Genomic DNA, 16,505 nt, shown 5'->3' with positions numbered 1-16,505 from the left:
AAAAAAAAAAACCAAAAAACCCAAAAAAACCCAAAATTAAAAACAAAAACAAAAAACAAAGGGCTGGTCTCTTTCCAGTGAGGGACTCAAAAGTATAAAGTGAAAACAAGACCCGTGACTGCACAGCTCAAATGTGGTTTCCCTACCACAAGATGTGTGAGAACTATCAGTTTTGGTGGAGGGAGTCAAGGCAGGCGACACAAGGAAAGGCAGGGAGGGTCTGCACTTGCAGTGACTCACAGCAGTAGGTGGCAGCAGGACCCAGTGCTCGGTCTGACTTTGGTCCCCTCAGTGAGGGCGCAAGCGCTCTGGTGAGGACAGTTGGCTCAGAGGGTCTTTCATCTTGGATCCTATTAGCATTCTGAGGGAATCCGGGACACAAACGGAATCATTCAGTCTGACTGCTGGGCTACTTTTAGAGCCACAAGCCACACATAGAGATGGCACCTGAAGCCCCAGGGGCTCAACTCAAGCATATGCACTTCCCACACGAAGAAAAGCAATACACATGGGAAGCTCAGATTCTCTGCAAACGATTTACTAATCATAAATCAATAAATAGGTATCACAAGTCTTCATCAGAAAGCAGAGAGCTGACAGGCTGAGGGTCACGATCAGGTGAACAGAATCTCAGCAGCAGATGGCCGCTACTGAGGAGTGAGTTCTGTGATAACCGCAGGTGCATGGAGGAAAGCCATTCTCTGGGCCTTGGGTGGGGGGGCTAGGGAGCCGGAGCCTCCTCCTCCCCTGAGGCCTGTCTCTCCTTTTCAGCATCAATCCATTTCTGTGGTGCAATCATTTTCTTTGGCCCATGGGGCGGCGGGCCAATGAGCGCCTCAATGTCCTCATAGTTTATCACTTCCTTTTCCAGAAGGGCATTCGCCAGCTAGAAGGAACAAACAGGGCAGTGTGAGTGCCTGACAAAGATGAGAGCCTCGGGGCAGAGCATCAGAGATGGACACCCATCCCACAGGGTGCCTCTGTGTCTATGAGCAGGATGCCTTGGAAAGGCCAACTTCCCAGCAACACAGGCGCAAAGGCAGTTCCTGCAAAGAATCGCTCCCTGTGTTTACTCTAGAAGTGATCTGTCCGCTGCCAGCCTCATTACTATTTCTATTTCCTTTCAAAACCTCTGCTTATCTCTGGCAACTGCAATTTCCTTCACCAAACAAGGTGCGTGTGTCTGGGAGAGGCAGGCAGGGCGCTGAGTAGAGAGGCTCAGGCCTGAACTGTGGAGACGGGTGCTGACTGACACATCGGGGAGGGCGCTCTGCTGCTTGGATACAGCAGCATTTTATTCCCAGACAGGGTATCATTCAGGCTGACTTCAAACCTGCTATGCTCCTGCCTCAACTTCTTGAGTGCTGGGATTACAAGCATATGCTACCATGCCCATCCCTTGCCCAGAAAATATTTTTATCCTAAAGGTCCTGTGTCTGTGGCCACGTCCTGCTACTTCTTGCTGTTTAAGCAAAGTCCCAAAGCTGGCCATTGCAGCACACACCTGCAAAGCCAACACTCGGGAGAAAGAGGCAGACGGATTTGTGAGTTCCAGGACAGCCAGGACTACACTGAGAAACCCTGTTGGGGGAGCTTGGGGGAGGGATATGGACAAAACTCTTCCAGGAGTTGCATGTGGAGGAACACATCCTTAATTCCAGCACCAGAGGGAGAGAGAGAGGCATACAGGGCTGGGACCAGGCTAGTTCCAGGCCAGCTAGGGCTACAGGGTGAAACCTTATTTCTTTTTTTCCCCCCTTTTTTCTGAGACAGGGTTTCTCTGTGTAGCCCTGGCTGACCTGGAACTCACTCTGTAGACCAGGCTGGCCTCGAACTCAGAAATCCGCCTGCCTCTGCCTCCCAAGTGCTGAGATTAAAGGCGTGCTCCACCACTGCCCCGAGAAACCTTATTTCAAAACAACAAAACCAAACAGGACTCTTCCGACCCAGCACCGTGTAAGGTGTGTATGAGTAAGGGTGGAGGATATTCTCTGCTGAGCTGGCTTGACACACTTAGTGTAAAAAGACAGAAAAACAGGTTCTAGCTGACCGGGGGCTGTCACTATTGGCCATGCTGTCCCCTACACTTTTAGGGGCTCCCGAGATGCTTGGCCCCACACGTCCTCACCGCCTGCAGCTTGTCCAGGTTATCTAGCAGCACCTTCTCCGTGTGTCTGTAGGCTTTGGCCACCAGCAGTTTTGCTTCCTGTAAAGGAGGAGGTAAGTCTGTTATGAGAAAGGTATGGACCATTGTTCACAGACTCACTGGCTGCCAGCTCCAACACCATGGTGCAGAAAGCACAGGCTCATGACCAGGCCCGTCTTTCATAATACACAGCAGCAGTGTCTCCTGCTCTCAGTGTCTGAGAAGCCCAGGCCAAGATGCACCCCCACCACTGCCTTTACCATAGGAAGAGCAACTGGACAACCTTCAGCTGGCTGCACTGCACCGAGCCAGGCACCATGGCCCAGCTTGCAGGCTATAGGGATCATGTACACAGGCTCTACCATTTGGCATCCTTAGTTGACATTTTTCCTAGTTCTACATCTAGTTTTATTTGGACCCATTCAGGAGAACATAGTACACAGGATCGAGGCCAGAACAGAAACCCACCCACATCAGGTCTTCAGGGCGTGCTCATCTGAGGGCGCAGGCTCCTACAGGGGAGCTAGGTGCTTCTCCCCATAGGCAAAGGTGACAGCAGTACGGTCTGTGCCCACTCACATGGTCCATCATCTGCTGGAGGCCCTGGCTGAAGGGACGACGTCCAATGCCCACGAGGCCCTCTTGTGTCTCGGGGAAGGATACAGGCCCAATGCTGGGAGCCATCCCGAACTGTTTCACCATCGAGTAGGCAATGCGGGTAACCTTCCTCAAATCATCCTGGGCCCCTGGAATCAAGAAAGGGAAGAATCCTGAAGAGCCCATGAGTACAGGAGCACTTGTCCCCAGGCACTGTCACAGTCCAAGGAGCAATCCCCAACTTCCCAGAGTACCACGCCTAGAACTTGCACCACATCAGACCCTGGGCACGTACTTTGTTGCTCTTCCTTACTGCATTTTACTGTGTGTCTGCACACACATGCAGGACTCAGTTCCCTTCACAGTATGGGCCTGTGGCTGCTGAGCCATTTCACTGTAACTGCTCAGGACGCTGGCCTGCCCTACAGTGACATGCTCAAGCCTGCGGCCAGGTCTGTACTAGCGGAGCCTGTCACTTTTTGGTTTGGTGGTTTTTTTTTTTTTTTTTTTAAAGATTTATTTATTTATTATATGTAAGTACACTGTAGCTGTCTTCAGACACCCCAGAAGAGGGCGTCAGATCTTGTTACGGATGGTTGTGAGCCACCATGTGGTTGCTGGGATTTGAACTCTGAACCTTCAGAAGAGCAGTCGGATGCTCTTACCCGGTTTGGTGGTTTTTTAAGAGGCTTTTTCTGTGTAGACCTCACTGAACTGGAACTCACTCTGTAGACCAGGTTTCAAATTCAAACTCAGAGCTCCACCTGCCTCTGCCTCCTGAGAGTAGGGATTAAAGATGAGCACCACCTCCTGGCTTTTTTTTTTTTTTTTTTTAAGCCTGTTATTCTTCAGGCACAATGCCCTGAGACCCACGATGACCTTTCTGGATATCCAGTGAATGCTCTAACATCCAGTGTGATGTAGCCATAGCCATGATCAGTAATTAACCAATCACATTACAGTCCACATAGATGACGCTTTAAGTCTCTACCCATAGCTTTGCCCTGCACATACCTTCCACCAGTCTCACCCTGCCAAATGCACTGAGCACCAAGAGACGGGCACGACAGTGCCCAATGACAGTCCCACCCAAGGGCTATTTGCTCACCAGAGGTGACCCTGCTGAATGAGATGGCTTCTGCTGCGCGGCCGCCGAGGGCCATGCACATGCGCTCAAACAGCTGCTCCTTGGTGAAGAGGTACTGGTCCCGAGGGAGCATCTGCGAGAAGCCCAAAGCAGCATTTGTCCGAGGAGCTATGGAGACCTGCAGAAGAACAAGCACCTTACCAGGGGGTATGTGACCTCAAAGAGGCAGGGCTCATAAAACTGCCACCACAGGGTGCCAAGTAGCCAGTCAGGCCAGTGTGCACATCCCACTCTTAAAAAAACCCTCATATTGCAGAGGCCAGCTCATGGAAACAGGAGTTTCTGTATGGCATGCTCCTGGTAGCACTGTATGAATAGGAAGTCAATGTGACAGGTCTCTTAGAAGCCAGCCTAAGGTGTAATGGCAAATTTCACTTCACATGCCCTGTGATACTGATCCAGAGCAAGCTCCACAATGGACCCAAGGAAGGCAGGCAGGCAGGCAGGCAGGCTGGCAGGCAGGCAGGCAGGCTGGCAGGCCACCCTACCCCTGCCTTTTCTCCCTACAGTCCAATGGCAGACATCCGAGGAAGAGGCAGAGCACTGCTCCAACAGGCCAAGGGAAGCCTGTTTCTCACAGAGGTCACCTGTGAGCCCCCCCCCCCCCGGAAGCTAGCACTAACATCCAGGCTCTAACTCCAGCTCAGCAGTAAAGAGCTTGCCTAGCATGTGCAAGGCACTGGGCTGGACCCCAGCATTGCCTGAAAGAAAAAGTTGGCAGCTGGAGAGATGGTTCAGTGGTCCCAGCATCCACACGCTGACTCACAGCCATCTGTGACTCTGGTCCCAGGGGATCCCTCCAATTCCCACCCTGACTGCCATGAGGACTAGGCACATACGTGGTACAGAGACTATATGCAGCCAAATACCCGCAACATAATGAAAACAATTTTTTTTTTTAGTTTTTAAAGATAATGTCTTCTTTTGTAGCCTTGGCTGTCCTGGAACTCACTCTGTAGACCAAGATGGTCTCAAACTCATAGAGAACGGCCTGTCTCTGCCTCCCAAGTGCTGGGATTAAAGAAAAATGTTTAAAAGCTGGTTTAATAAGGACATGTGTGGCCAGGCGTGGTGGTGCACGCCTTTAATCCCAGCACTTGGGAGGCAGAGGCAGGCGGATTTCTAAGTTCGAGGCCAGCCTGGTCTACAGAGTGAGTTCCAGGACAGCCAGGGCTGTACAGAGAAACCCTGCCTCAAAAAACCAAAAAAATAAAAAAATAAAAAATAAAAAAAATAAGGACATGTGTGGTCATGACTAGTCTTGATCACAGATCACAGTGACTGTCAGACCAGAACATAATGTCACTGGCTGGCATACATAAAAACCAAGTGACAATTCTGAAAATAAAATGAACTCTTGAGTCTGTTATTTGTTTGGATTTTTTTTTCTTTTGAGATGTTATTTTCTTTGCCACTGAGTTCATTACTGCCCAGCCTGCCTCATGCTGGGACTGGTCCCAAGCTGAGAGACCAAACTATGCCATGGGAGAGCAAATTGGAGTTAATGTCCTGCCAATCCCAGGGACACAAAAAGGGACTGCTCCATTCACTCTACTTTAAACAGACAGACAGAGCGACCAACATGGCCTTTGCTCTTAGCTCTGTAAACAGCAGGGAACTGAGCAAAGGGGTTGGCTGTCTGCCGCACTGTCTCATACAGCACTGCTGGGGTGGGGACAGCAGGGCCGCCAAGTCCCTGCTACTTGCCAGAGATATACTTAGGCCTCCCTAGCAGGTAAGCCAGATGCCTCTCTTATCCCATAATCCTGGACTCCGCAGGATGCCTGTGCAGTCTACATCATTTCGGGAAACTATCTAAAATAACCACTTGCCATTCTGAGCAGAAGCAAGTTCAGCTCTCCACCATGAGGCCCAAATGAGCGAGGACAGAGGCTTTGGGCATGGGGAACTTTCCTCTCAGGCCTGCTAGCTGAGGCAGTGGCTCAGGACCTACTCCTAGCTCTGCATCTAGTTCTTGCGAGGGACTACAGCCATAGTCATGCCAAGCTGGTGGTCACATTTTCTCTCACACAGTACAAACACACGTGGTATTCCCAAACCAGACGGGTGAGGCTATGGAGCTCAGGCCTGCCGTTCACCTCAACCTACCTTCATCACAGCCTCTGTGTGCTCCAGCAGCCAACCGACCAAGGCATGGCCAGACTCATGGAAGGCGACCACTCTCTGCTCCTCCTTGGAGAGGATCTTACTCTTTTTAGCAGTACCTGAAAGAAACCGAGGAAACGGTAGGCTATGGGGACCTTCCAGGTGCTCTCTTCTTGCTTGGCACTTTTGTAGCTACATTCTCACACTGGCGCCACTCAACACTCAAATTCAAGGGAACTCTGGGAAAAATGGAGTGGAGGCTGATCTATTTCTCTGGAACCATCACTAATAGTTCTTTAAGAACTGATAGTCTTCAACTTCAGTCAGTCGCTCCCACCCCATGAGTGACACTGCCTTTGTCACTGACAGAATGAGGAGAGGTCCCTCTGCTGCCATGTTCTGCTTCCATTATTGCTCCCACCTCAGGGGCAAGTCTGCTTAAACTCCTCTGCTCAGTTCTGGTCACTCACCACTCCAACCTTTTTTTTTTTTTTTCCTGGGGTTTTGAGACAGGGTTTCTGATGAGCTGTGTCACAGGTCTGTTTGGTTCTGAGGCAAGTGGATCAAGTCCTAGCACTGGGCTTTTACTGATCGTGTCTCCTTACTGTCACCTACTTTTACAGGCATCATAATAAAAGCTAGACAATTTCTTTGGGGGAAAAAGAGACTTATTTAATGTAATTTAAAGACTTTTCCAATAGAAAATGAAATATTACTGAAAATGATATCTATTTTTTAGCTTTCAGCATTTGATGGTGCTTTGTCGTGGTGTCTGCTGGAAGTTACTGCCATCATAGGGATTTTCATTAACCTCACTTTGAAAGAACCTTGCTTGTTAGGTTTAGATCTCTAAACAGTTTGTAGTGATGGTAAATTCTGTAGGAGGGTCTATTCTGAGCCATTAACTTCTTGTAAGGGGAAAATGGGCTGGTTACCAGAAATATTGAAGCAGGGTGGTCTATGGGTGGGGGGTTGGGTGTCTGTCGAGAATTAAAAACTACGAAACACTTTTGTATACAACTGAATTTTTAAAAAAATAAACACATTTTTAAAGAAAAAAAAAAAAAAAAAACCTGTACCCCAATGGCTGTGCTGCCTATCAGTCAACCCCTTTCATTTTCTTTTCTTTTTTTTCGAGACAGGGTTTCTCTGAATAGCCCTGGCTGTCCTGGAACTCACTTTGTAGACCAGGCTGGCCTCGAACTCGTAGAGATCCGCCTGCATCTGCTTACTGAGTGTTGGAATTAAAGGTGTGCGCCACCATCACTTGGCCCAGACTTAGTTCCTATTCTGTGCATCTTCTGCTGTTGCTGCTGCTGCTGGTTTTTAAGGCAGGGTCTATGCAGCCCAAGCCATTGAGTGCAACCACACCTGACCCTGATTTAATAGGACACATGTCACAAGGTTCCCAAGGCTGGAACCCTGGAAGCAGCAAGTTTCTGAGGGAGGGGCAAACAGCTGCTGATCTCTTCATGTCTGTCAGCAGAGTTAAGAATTGAGGCTGCCTGTTTCTGACTAGAAGACGGTTTTGTTCAGGCAAGGTGATATACTACTTTAATCCCAGCACTCAGAAGACAGAGGTAGGAGGGCCTTTGTGAGTTTAAGGCCATCATGGTCTATACAGCAAGTTCCAGGCCAACCAGGGCTACACAGAGACCCTGTCTCAAAAGAGCAAAGCAAAGCTTTTGGGTAAGCACCAACACAAAGCAACCTCATTCACTGGACATTATGAAACTCACAGAGATCCTCCTGCCTCTGCTTCCGAGTGTTGGGATTAAAAGAGTATGTACCATGCCTGCCTTTTTTACGTCAGGCTGGCCTGGTACTCAGTGTGTAGACATAGATGACTTCTGAACTCCTGATATTACAACTCCCAAGTAATGGCATTACAAATATGTGTCCTAGCATATACTGGGCTTGAACATGTTTTTATATTTGTCTGAGGAGCAGGAATGTTCTTAAGTAAATTTACACTATCTCAAATAGAGGAAAGGTAGCAATCCCCCTGCTACTTAGCTAATTAGAATATTACATTAATACAGAACATTACAGTCTGGGTCTAGTTTCACCTTCCCACTCCTAACCTGACTGGCAGAGATGACCTCTGAGCCCTAACGAAGGGTGTGTGTGGCCCTCATACCAGCAATGACGCGCTCCACGGCATACTCAAAGTTGAACGTGTGCACAGACGTGTGCCCCTCACGAGCAGCATGTAGCGCAGCCTCGTTGCAGATGTTGGCGATGTCGGCGCCTGTCAACACAAACCACAGGCAGGGATGGGGAGTGCTGCTGGCTCTGCCCTGTCAGCATCAGGAAAAGGAGAGAAGGGAGGAGGGAGACTCAGCTTTTAATCAAGAATAACAAAAAGGACAAGAGTCAGAAGAGGAGGCAGGGGCCTAGGACGCCATTACTGGGGAGGTTGAGGCAAGAGGACTGACTGCACGTTCTTGGCATGCAGAGTCCACACAAAGGACTCTGTCTCCAAAAAGCAGACAAAGGACAAAAAGGAAAGGAGGAAGGAAAGGGGGTGTGGGGGAAAGTGGAGGAAAGCTGCGGGTGCCCTGAAGTGAGCAGACGGCAGGCAGGCAGATATGGGTAGCACTGCCCGAGGCTCTCGCAGAAGCAGCTCCTCTGGACCTCGCAGTCCTTCCCTGCCTGCATCACCTGACTGCGCATGTGCGTCATAGGGCAGCATGGAGGGCTCTCGTGTCACAGAGCCGACCAACCACCGAAGGGTAATCGCGAAGGACCGGCCTGTGAGGCAGGGTCTCACGCTGTAGCCTGGGCTGCCCTCCCTCACAGCAGTCCTCAGCCTCAGCCTCTCAAGTGCTTATGATTAAGGCACAGCCACCAGCATGGCTTTAAGGGGATTTAAATACATGTTAACTTTTAAAATAAAGCTGTCAAGAAAGGAAGCCTAATTGTGATTTCTAACTGGAAATCACCTAGGGACTGGGGGGCGGCCTGGTGGGACAGTCTGAACTGGAAGATGTTCTCTGTAAATGCTACACGGAGAACACGGGCAGACTGTCTCACAAGGCTCTGATGACAGAGTGCCGCCTGAGGAGTCTATGAGCCACAGCACTGCCTGCCAAAGCTTCTGCCATCCACGAGGAAGACGGCCCCTCTTTTCTGTCTCTCTGCTGCCTGCATTCGCACTCCATCTCACCCAGGCCTGCACTGGCTTGGGCCTTAGGACAGGGACTCACTAACATATGTCCTAAGGTGGACATCATACCACTGAATCCAGGTGTCAGCTCTGCCAGCCGCTGGGAGTAAAAACTGCTTGGCTGGGTCAACTTCAGGCCTTTCAGGTGCTGCTCGAAAATCTCCCGCCTCTCCTGCCACAAACAGAAAGACAGAGTTGAATGCAGACGTGCCTGACAGGACAGCTCCCACCTCCTATGAGCTCTGTGTGAGCCATCATGGTGACACTGGCTTTACCAGAGTTGATACTCACAGTTGTTACCCATGATCTGGAAACTGATTTAGAGAGTTCCAAGCAGCAATTTAAAGGTGAAGAGAGAATACGCGAACAGAATGCAAGAGAAGCACACCACGCATGGCGAAGATGTCACCTCTCCAGGCACGCACTCAGGATCCTGACACAAACTGTCTGACACTGTCAGTAGACAGGCAGCTTTGCTCTTGTAGAGTGGCAAATTCTGGGGCTGCCCCATACACCTCTGGCCAGCGGCACACCCTCAATCCCTGCTCTCAAGATGGTAATGAAGGCTCTTAAACCACGGAGCAAACAGAAGCTCGAGAGGGAGAAGCTGTCAGGCAGAAAATCTGGGCGCCCAGGGCTTTCATCAGCCAACACACTTCCAGGACAAAGTCAGGTGTAGTTATGAGCGGCAAGCTGGTTAGAGGCTGGAGAGAGACTCAGAGGACCCCAGCTTGGTTCCTCTTCTGCGGACGGTGGTTCACAACCAATTCTCACCTCAACTGCAGGGGATCTTCTTCTGACACTTGCACTAGGCACACACATCATGCACACGCGCGCGCGCACACACACGTAGGCAAACTCTTATACACATAAAAAATGAATAATTCAATCTAAGAGGGAAGGATGAAAACCCCAAGGTTTCCCACACAGTTTTCAAGATGAAAGGAGAAGATGCCTCATTTTGATTTGAGAGAATTTACTATGAAATTCAACTTACGCTGGGCAGTGGTGGCGCATGCCTTTGATCCTAGCATTTGGGAGGCAGAGGTAGGTGAATCTCTGGATAGCCAAGGCTAAACAGAGAAACCCTGTTTCAACAAACAAACAAACAAACAAAAACAAAACAAAACAAAAACAAAAAAGCATCCTCCTCAACTAGACCAGCGCAGTCAACTACAAATATTCAGAGATGAAGACAGAACATACTGGGCAAAACTCAGCACGCTGCGAAACTAGGAAAGAAAAGCGAGTAGGTACCAAGCAAGTCAAGCCCCCAGGGCCCTGGAATCCCAGCATTCAAGAGGCTGAAGCGGGGGCTGGAGAGATGGCTCAGCGGTTAAGAGCACTGACTGCTCTTTCAAAGGTCCTGAGTTCAATTCCCAGCAACCACATGGTGGCTCACAACCATCCGTAAATAGATCCGGTGCCCTCTTCTGGAGTGTCTGAAGACAGCTACAGTGTACTTATATATAATAAATAAATCTTTAAAAAAAAAAAAAAAGAAAAGAAAAGAAAAGAAAAAAGAAACAAAGCTTTTTTTTAAAAAAAAAAAAAAAAGAGGCTGAAGCTGGAGGATCTTAAGTTCAAGGCCAGCCTGGGGTACATAGAAAGACTCTGTCTCAAAACCAAACCAAACAAACCCAACTCCAAAAGGACACTGGGCAGAACGGAAGCCAGAAGGGTGTAGACACTTGGGCCCCAAGGGACATAACAGTGTCACAGCCAGCCTAGGTCCTGAAGGAAAGAACCATGACAGCTGTAACAGCAGAGCTTGCTGTCCCAAGCAGGGAGGAAAGGTGCAACCCAGGCCACAAGAACTGTGCCATGGAAACTGACTGCCCCATGCGTCCCAGTAGTTCTGACCTGGAGAGTGGGAAGATCAATGAAGACATGCCTGTCAAGCCGACCAGGCCTCATCAGTGCATTGTCCAGAACATCAGCTCGGTTGGTGGATGCCAAGACGATGACATGGTCTGTGGTGCCCATTCCTGAGAGAACAGGACAGATACAGTGGCCTTTGGAGTGGGGATTTCAACAATGGCTTTTCCTAGTGACTACCGCCTTTAGGACACAGCAGGGAAAAAGACACCACATTCCATCAGGACAGAATGATGAGGTGGAGACACCTTCACAATGGCTTCCAATCAAGTCACGCCAAAACCGTGAAGTTGCTTGTTTTCTAACAACAGCACTTTTCCTTGGACATATGTGGAGGCAGAACTGCCCAAAGTCCCCTGGAAGGGACTAATAAATGTTCTTCCCAAGGAGCTATCGTTCTTGCTGAGCAGCAGCCATCTTTCCTGTGTGACATCTAACACTTTAATGTCTGGGTTTAGGCGTGAGGTTTCTTGTCTAAAATGTTGAAAGTGGGGCTGGAGAGAGGACTCGGATTAAAAATAGTACTTCTCTTGCAGAAGAGCCAGGTTTGGACCCCAGCACGCACATCAGGAGGCTCACAGCCATCCTTAATAACGCCAGTTCTAGGGCATCTGATGCATTCTGTGGACATCCATGAGCACTAGGCACACATGTAATACACACATATAAACACACAGGCAAGATACTCATACATAAAAAGTGGCTCAGGAACCACCCCAGATCCTGGACTAGATGACTGAGGAAGAAAACAAAAACAAAACAACAAACCCAACAGCCAACCAAGTTTTGAGCCAGGTGTGGTGGCACGCACCATCTTTACTCCCAGCTCCTGGGGAGCAGAGGCAGCAGGATCTCTGCGAGTTCTAGGCCAGCCTGGTCTACATTGTGTATAGCAAGTTCCAGGACAGCCAAAACCCCTCCCCTCTCAAAAACAAACAAACAACCCCCAAACCCAGAAATCTTTATAAAGAAGCTAAGGAGGGTAAGAATGTAGTCAGTTGGAGTAATGTCTACCATGCAGGAAGCCCTCACTTCAATCATCGCACTGCATAAACCATGTGTGGTGGGTGGTGCACACCTATAACACTAGCACTCTGGAGGCACCATGATCTCAAGTTCAAGGTAACCCTCGGTTGCACACTGAGTTCAAGACTAGCCTAGAATGCATGAGACTCAAAAACAGATAGGAAGGAAGAAGAGAGGGAGGGAAAGAGGGGAGTCATATTCTCCCTTTCACATTTCAAACTTGACAAGGCATGACAATGACAATAATCTACTGAGCCACAAGGAAAGAGTAAGGCAGAGGGTCACCTTCCAAAAACCAAGCAGACAACTAAAAACAATGTTGACTTTTAAAAAATGAATTTAGACTGAAAGAGCCACCAGACATGACCTTCTGTCATAGCCCAAAGTCCCTCTGGACACCCAAGCCTTTGGTAGGGTGACAACATGGACAGCGGGAGCCGAGACACTTCACAGAGTGTGGCGGCTAAGAGATGCACACCAAACACTCTGGCTGAAGACCTGCCTGGTTTCACCTCAGGCTTCTTTTGCTTGTTTTAATGAGACACATTCTCTCTCAGTAGCTCTGGATGGCCTGAAACTTGCTGAATAGATGAAACTGGCCTTCAACTCAAGACAGATGTGCCTGCCTCTGCACCTGAGAACTGGGATTAAGGACGTGCTCCACCACACCCAGCAAACTCATGCTTTTTCACTGCCTCTGTCCAGACGCCTTAGAATTCTGAAATACAGAACAACATACACAATAATATAAGAACATACAGACAACACACAAAAGTGCGCTAGGCTGCAGGTATATGGAAGGCTGAGGCAGGAGGATGGCAAGTTCAAGGCCATCCTGGGCAACCAGTCAGTTTGTCTCAAAATAAAACATAAAGGAAGGAGCCAGGTGTGACAGCACACATCTGCACCCCCATCACTTAGAGGGTGATGTAAGAGGACCAGAAGTTCAAAATCATCCTGAGTTACATAGGGGGTTCAAAGCCAGCCTAGACTACATGAGACCCTGTCTCAAACACACGAACCAGGCATCATCATGCACACCTTCAACCTGCATTTTGGAGGCAGGGCAGGTGGATTTCTGAGTTCCAGGCCAGGCAAGGATACACAGTGAGACCTTGCCCCACAAATGAACAAAAAACCAAACAAGTAAATAAAACTAAACAAAAGAGATAGACCAGGGCTGGAGAGTGCTCGCTTAGGGGGACAAACACCCACACTTGCTTTGCAAGCATGAGGTCTGAGCTTGAATTCTCAGAACTCCTGTAAGAGCCAGATGCACAGCCCAAGCTCTCTAATCCCAGCACTCCTGTGGGAAGGCAGGGAGTGGAGGCAGGAGAACCCCTCAAAGCTCTTAAGCCATCTAGGCCGGCTAGAAGGTTTGTGTGGTGGATGGATGCAGAATATACCCAAGAGGTGGGTGGTTAGGAAATGCAACAACAGAGACATGGGGAATGGATCCCAGTAGCCTCCTGTTCTATGTAAAGAGAAGCTGGCCATACCCTGACAGTGTCCACATGAAGGAACAGGCCATCTATTAACACACAGCACCAATAAAGAGCCGACCCCACACAGAGTGGAGGCTCACTCGGGTGCTCACGTTTAGCCTTAGTCTGGGGTGGGGGAATGTCCATTAAGCCTGGCATCACCCAGGCCTTGGCCCACAGTGACCCCACTTAAGGGTACTAGCAGCCTCAGAGGTTAGAGGACTCTTTGCTGGTCGGGTATGACAACAGCTGAGTCCCAGGCCGTGTCTCACAGTTATGAGGAAATGTGTTCTGCCAGGGCACAGCTGTGCAAATTATGCTCAGTGCTACCATGAAGATGCTGCCTAGATGCAGTAAAAGCCATGGTGAGGCTGCCCCTGAATCCACGAAGACCCCTGAGTGCTGAGATTAAGGGTGTACACCACCACGACCGTCTACAAGTGTGCTTAGCTGCTGAGCCCTCTCCAGCCTTTCCTCCTTTCAATTTGTGATATAACCCAGGATCTCATGCACACAAGGCAAGAACGCTACACTGAGCCAGTCACCAAGTCCTGTTAGGATTCTCTTCACCCCCCAAACCCCACCTCATCATGAAACGGGGTTTCATGATGTAGCTCTGGCTAGCCTGGAACTTGCTATATTGACCAGGCTGGCCCAAACTCAGAGTTCCACCTACCTTTGCCTCCCAAGTACTGGGATTAAAGGTGTGTGCCACCATGTCTGGCCCTGCTAGGGTTCTGTAATGACTCTTGTATGGAATCAACATTTATACTGTTTGCTTCTAAAACATAAGCCTGTGCATATGCGATAACAGACGAGGGCATGTTAAAGTCCTTCTCCAAGGCACATGTGGCCAGGTGACCTCGTGGTAGTCAGGGGAAGAGGTGCTGGCCTGAGGCTCGCTTATGTAAGCTTACAGCCTGTGCCCGGGCCTCCATGGCTAGGTCTCTCAGTCCCTTGGGGAGTTTCCCACGGGCAACACAACGTCCGCTCAACTCCATCATCCGCACGTCAATGAACAGAAACTGCCCTTCCTGAGGAGACGACAAAGCCAAGTCTCAGGGCGTCTGAAGGAGCCGGCGCACACAGCTGTGAGCGCACAAAGAGACTTGTTAGTGCTGGGCCAGGGTGACAAGCAACGGCTTCCTCAGCCAACTCTTGGGGACAAACAGCTATTTTTATAGTTCAGAGAAATCCAGCTCAGAAAAATGTCATGCTTTCTAGCAGACTCAAGACTCTTGAAAAAGGTGGCCCCTGTCTTTAACTGTGTGAGGCAACAAACCAGTTAGCAGGTTTTCAGTATAACTAGTTGAGTATTAATGTTAGGAAATCCATATAAGCCCTTATTTAAATAAAATATCTCTTTGAAGTACGGGGAGTGGGGGTGGGGAGGGGCAGAAGAGCCACAGGAGAAGGTTCACTGGAGCCCCCTTCATGCCAAGGACGCCTGGCCAATGTTCTGAGGGACGAAGGACACATGTTCAGTTTCACTGCACTAATCACTGAGACAAGAAAGACCTCCATGCCAGGTCCCTGGGCTTGGTCCTCAGGACCCATGAGTTTCCAGCATCCCTCTGCTTGTCACAGGGACTCCCCCAGGTCTCCCAAGGCATTTAGTGCTCTGGAAACTTGACACTGAGCACTTCTGTGGTATGCAAAGCAGCTGTGAGGGTCTCTGTTGCTTGCCCACCCTGTGAGCTCTGAACCAATATGCTGATAGGCAACTGGACAACAAGAGAGATAGAAAATAGGCTCTAGATGCCACCTTCCTCATGGCATCTCAGCCATGCACTCCCTTTTCCTCATCATTATCAGACCCATCCTTTGCTTTTTGTAAACCTGGAGCAATTTTACAGTTACTGAAATAATGTGCACCAGCCCATCTGATAACACAATAGCTAGGAGGTGAACTCTTAGTGCACTGTGAGAGAGTAGCATATACTTACACGTGTGCATGTGTGCAAGTATGTGCCCATATATGAAGGCCAGAGAAGGACACCACATGTCCTCTCACTCTCCAACTTTTGTCCACCTCGAAGGATGTGATGTTTTGTAGGAACTGCCTTGAAGGTCGCCATGTTAGGCAGGCGGATTTCTGAGTTCGAGGCCAGCCTGGTCTACAGAGTGAGTTCCAGGACAGCCAAGGCTATACAGAGAAACCCTGTCTCGAAAACAAAACAAAACAAAACAAAACAACAACAACAAAAAAAGAACGCGTCCCAGGCCTGGGCAGCGCTGGGAAACTTTAACTCCAGCGTTCAGGAGGCAGAGGCAGGCAAATCCCTGTGAGCTGTAGGTCAGCTTGGTCTGCATGTCAAGTTCTAAGCCAGTTAGGGCTACATAGTGAGGCCTCGTCTCAAAACTAAAACAAAAGCCATAAACTGGGCATAGCTCAAGCTTTCAATCCCAGCACTCAGAGGCAGAGGCAGGGGGAGCTCTGAGTTCGAGGCCAGCCTGGTCTACAGAATAAGTCCCAGGACAGCCAGGGCTACACAGAGAAACCCTGTCTCAAAAAAATCAAACAAGCAAACAAACAAACAAAAACAAAGTCATGAGGTTATAATTGGCAAATTTATGTTTTTAACTACAAAAATGTTCACAACAAATAAAATCAAAACACAGAGAGAGGGGAAGAGAGAGGGACAGAGGGAGGGTGGGGGGGGAGAGAGAGGAAAAAGGAGAGAGAGAGAGACACACACACACACACACACACACACACACACACACACACGGCTCAGCTGGTAAGTGCCCTCAGGCCAAGCCTGATGGTTTGAGTTTGACCCAAGACCCATACACTAAAAGGAGAGAACTTGGGCTGGTGAGATGGCTCAGTGGGTAAGAGCACCCGACTGCTCTTCGAAGTTCTGGAGTTCAAATCCCAGCAACCACATGGTGGCTCATAACCATCCATAACAAGATCTGACGCCCTCTTCTGGCGTATCTGAAGACAGC

The 16,505-nt window shown here is 49.3% G+C and overlaps 1 protein-coding gene across 2 annotated transcripts in view; it reads right to left on the bottom strand.

The window, feature by feature from the left end:
* Nucleotides 1-517: 517 nt before the first annotated feature.
* Spg7 (SPG7 matrix AAA peptidase subunit, paraplegin) overlaps nt 518-16,505 on the bottom strand; it is a 35,132-nt gene continuing 19,144 nt past the window's right edge. Inside the window, exons 10-17 of one of the 2 annotated variants that reach the window (XM_021220085.2) lie at nt 11,029-11,153; nt 9,235-9,337; nt 8,137-8,247; nt 6,000-6,115; nt 3,852-4,008; nt 2,726-2,892; nt 2,129-2,206; nt 518-886 (exon numbers count right to left, since the gene is read on the bottom strand). In XM_021220085.2, coding sequence (XP_021075744.1) covers nt 722-886; nt 2,129-2,206; nt 2,726-2,892; nt 3,852-4,008; nt 6,000-6,115; nt 8,137-8,247; nt 9,235-9,337; nt 11,029-11,153 — 1,022 coding nt within the window. In that variant the 3' untranslated portion in view covers nt 518-721. The remainder of the gene's footprint in view (nt 887-2,128; nt 2,207-2,725; nt 2,893-3,851; nt 4,009-5,999; nt 6,116-8,136; nt 8,248-9,234; nt 9,338-11,028; nt 11,154-16,505) is intronic. The other variant, XM_029532561.1, reaches the window with a different exon arrangement.

This window comes from Mus pahari, chromosome 20, assembly GCF_900095145.1.
Source record: "Mus pahari chromosome 20, PAHARI_EIJ_v1.1, whole genome shotgun sequence".
Lineage (NCBI taxonomy): Eukaryota > Metazoa > Chordata > Mammalia > Rodentia > Muridae > Mus > Mus pahari.
Note: the sequence above shows the minus strand (reverse complement) of the source record. Positions and strands in the feature narration are given on the sequence as shown.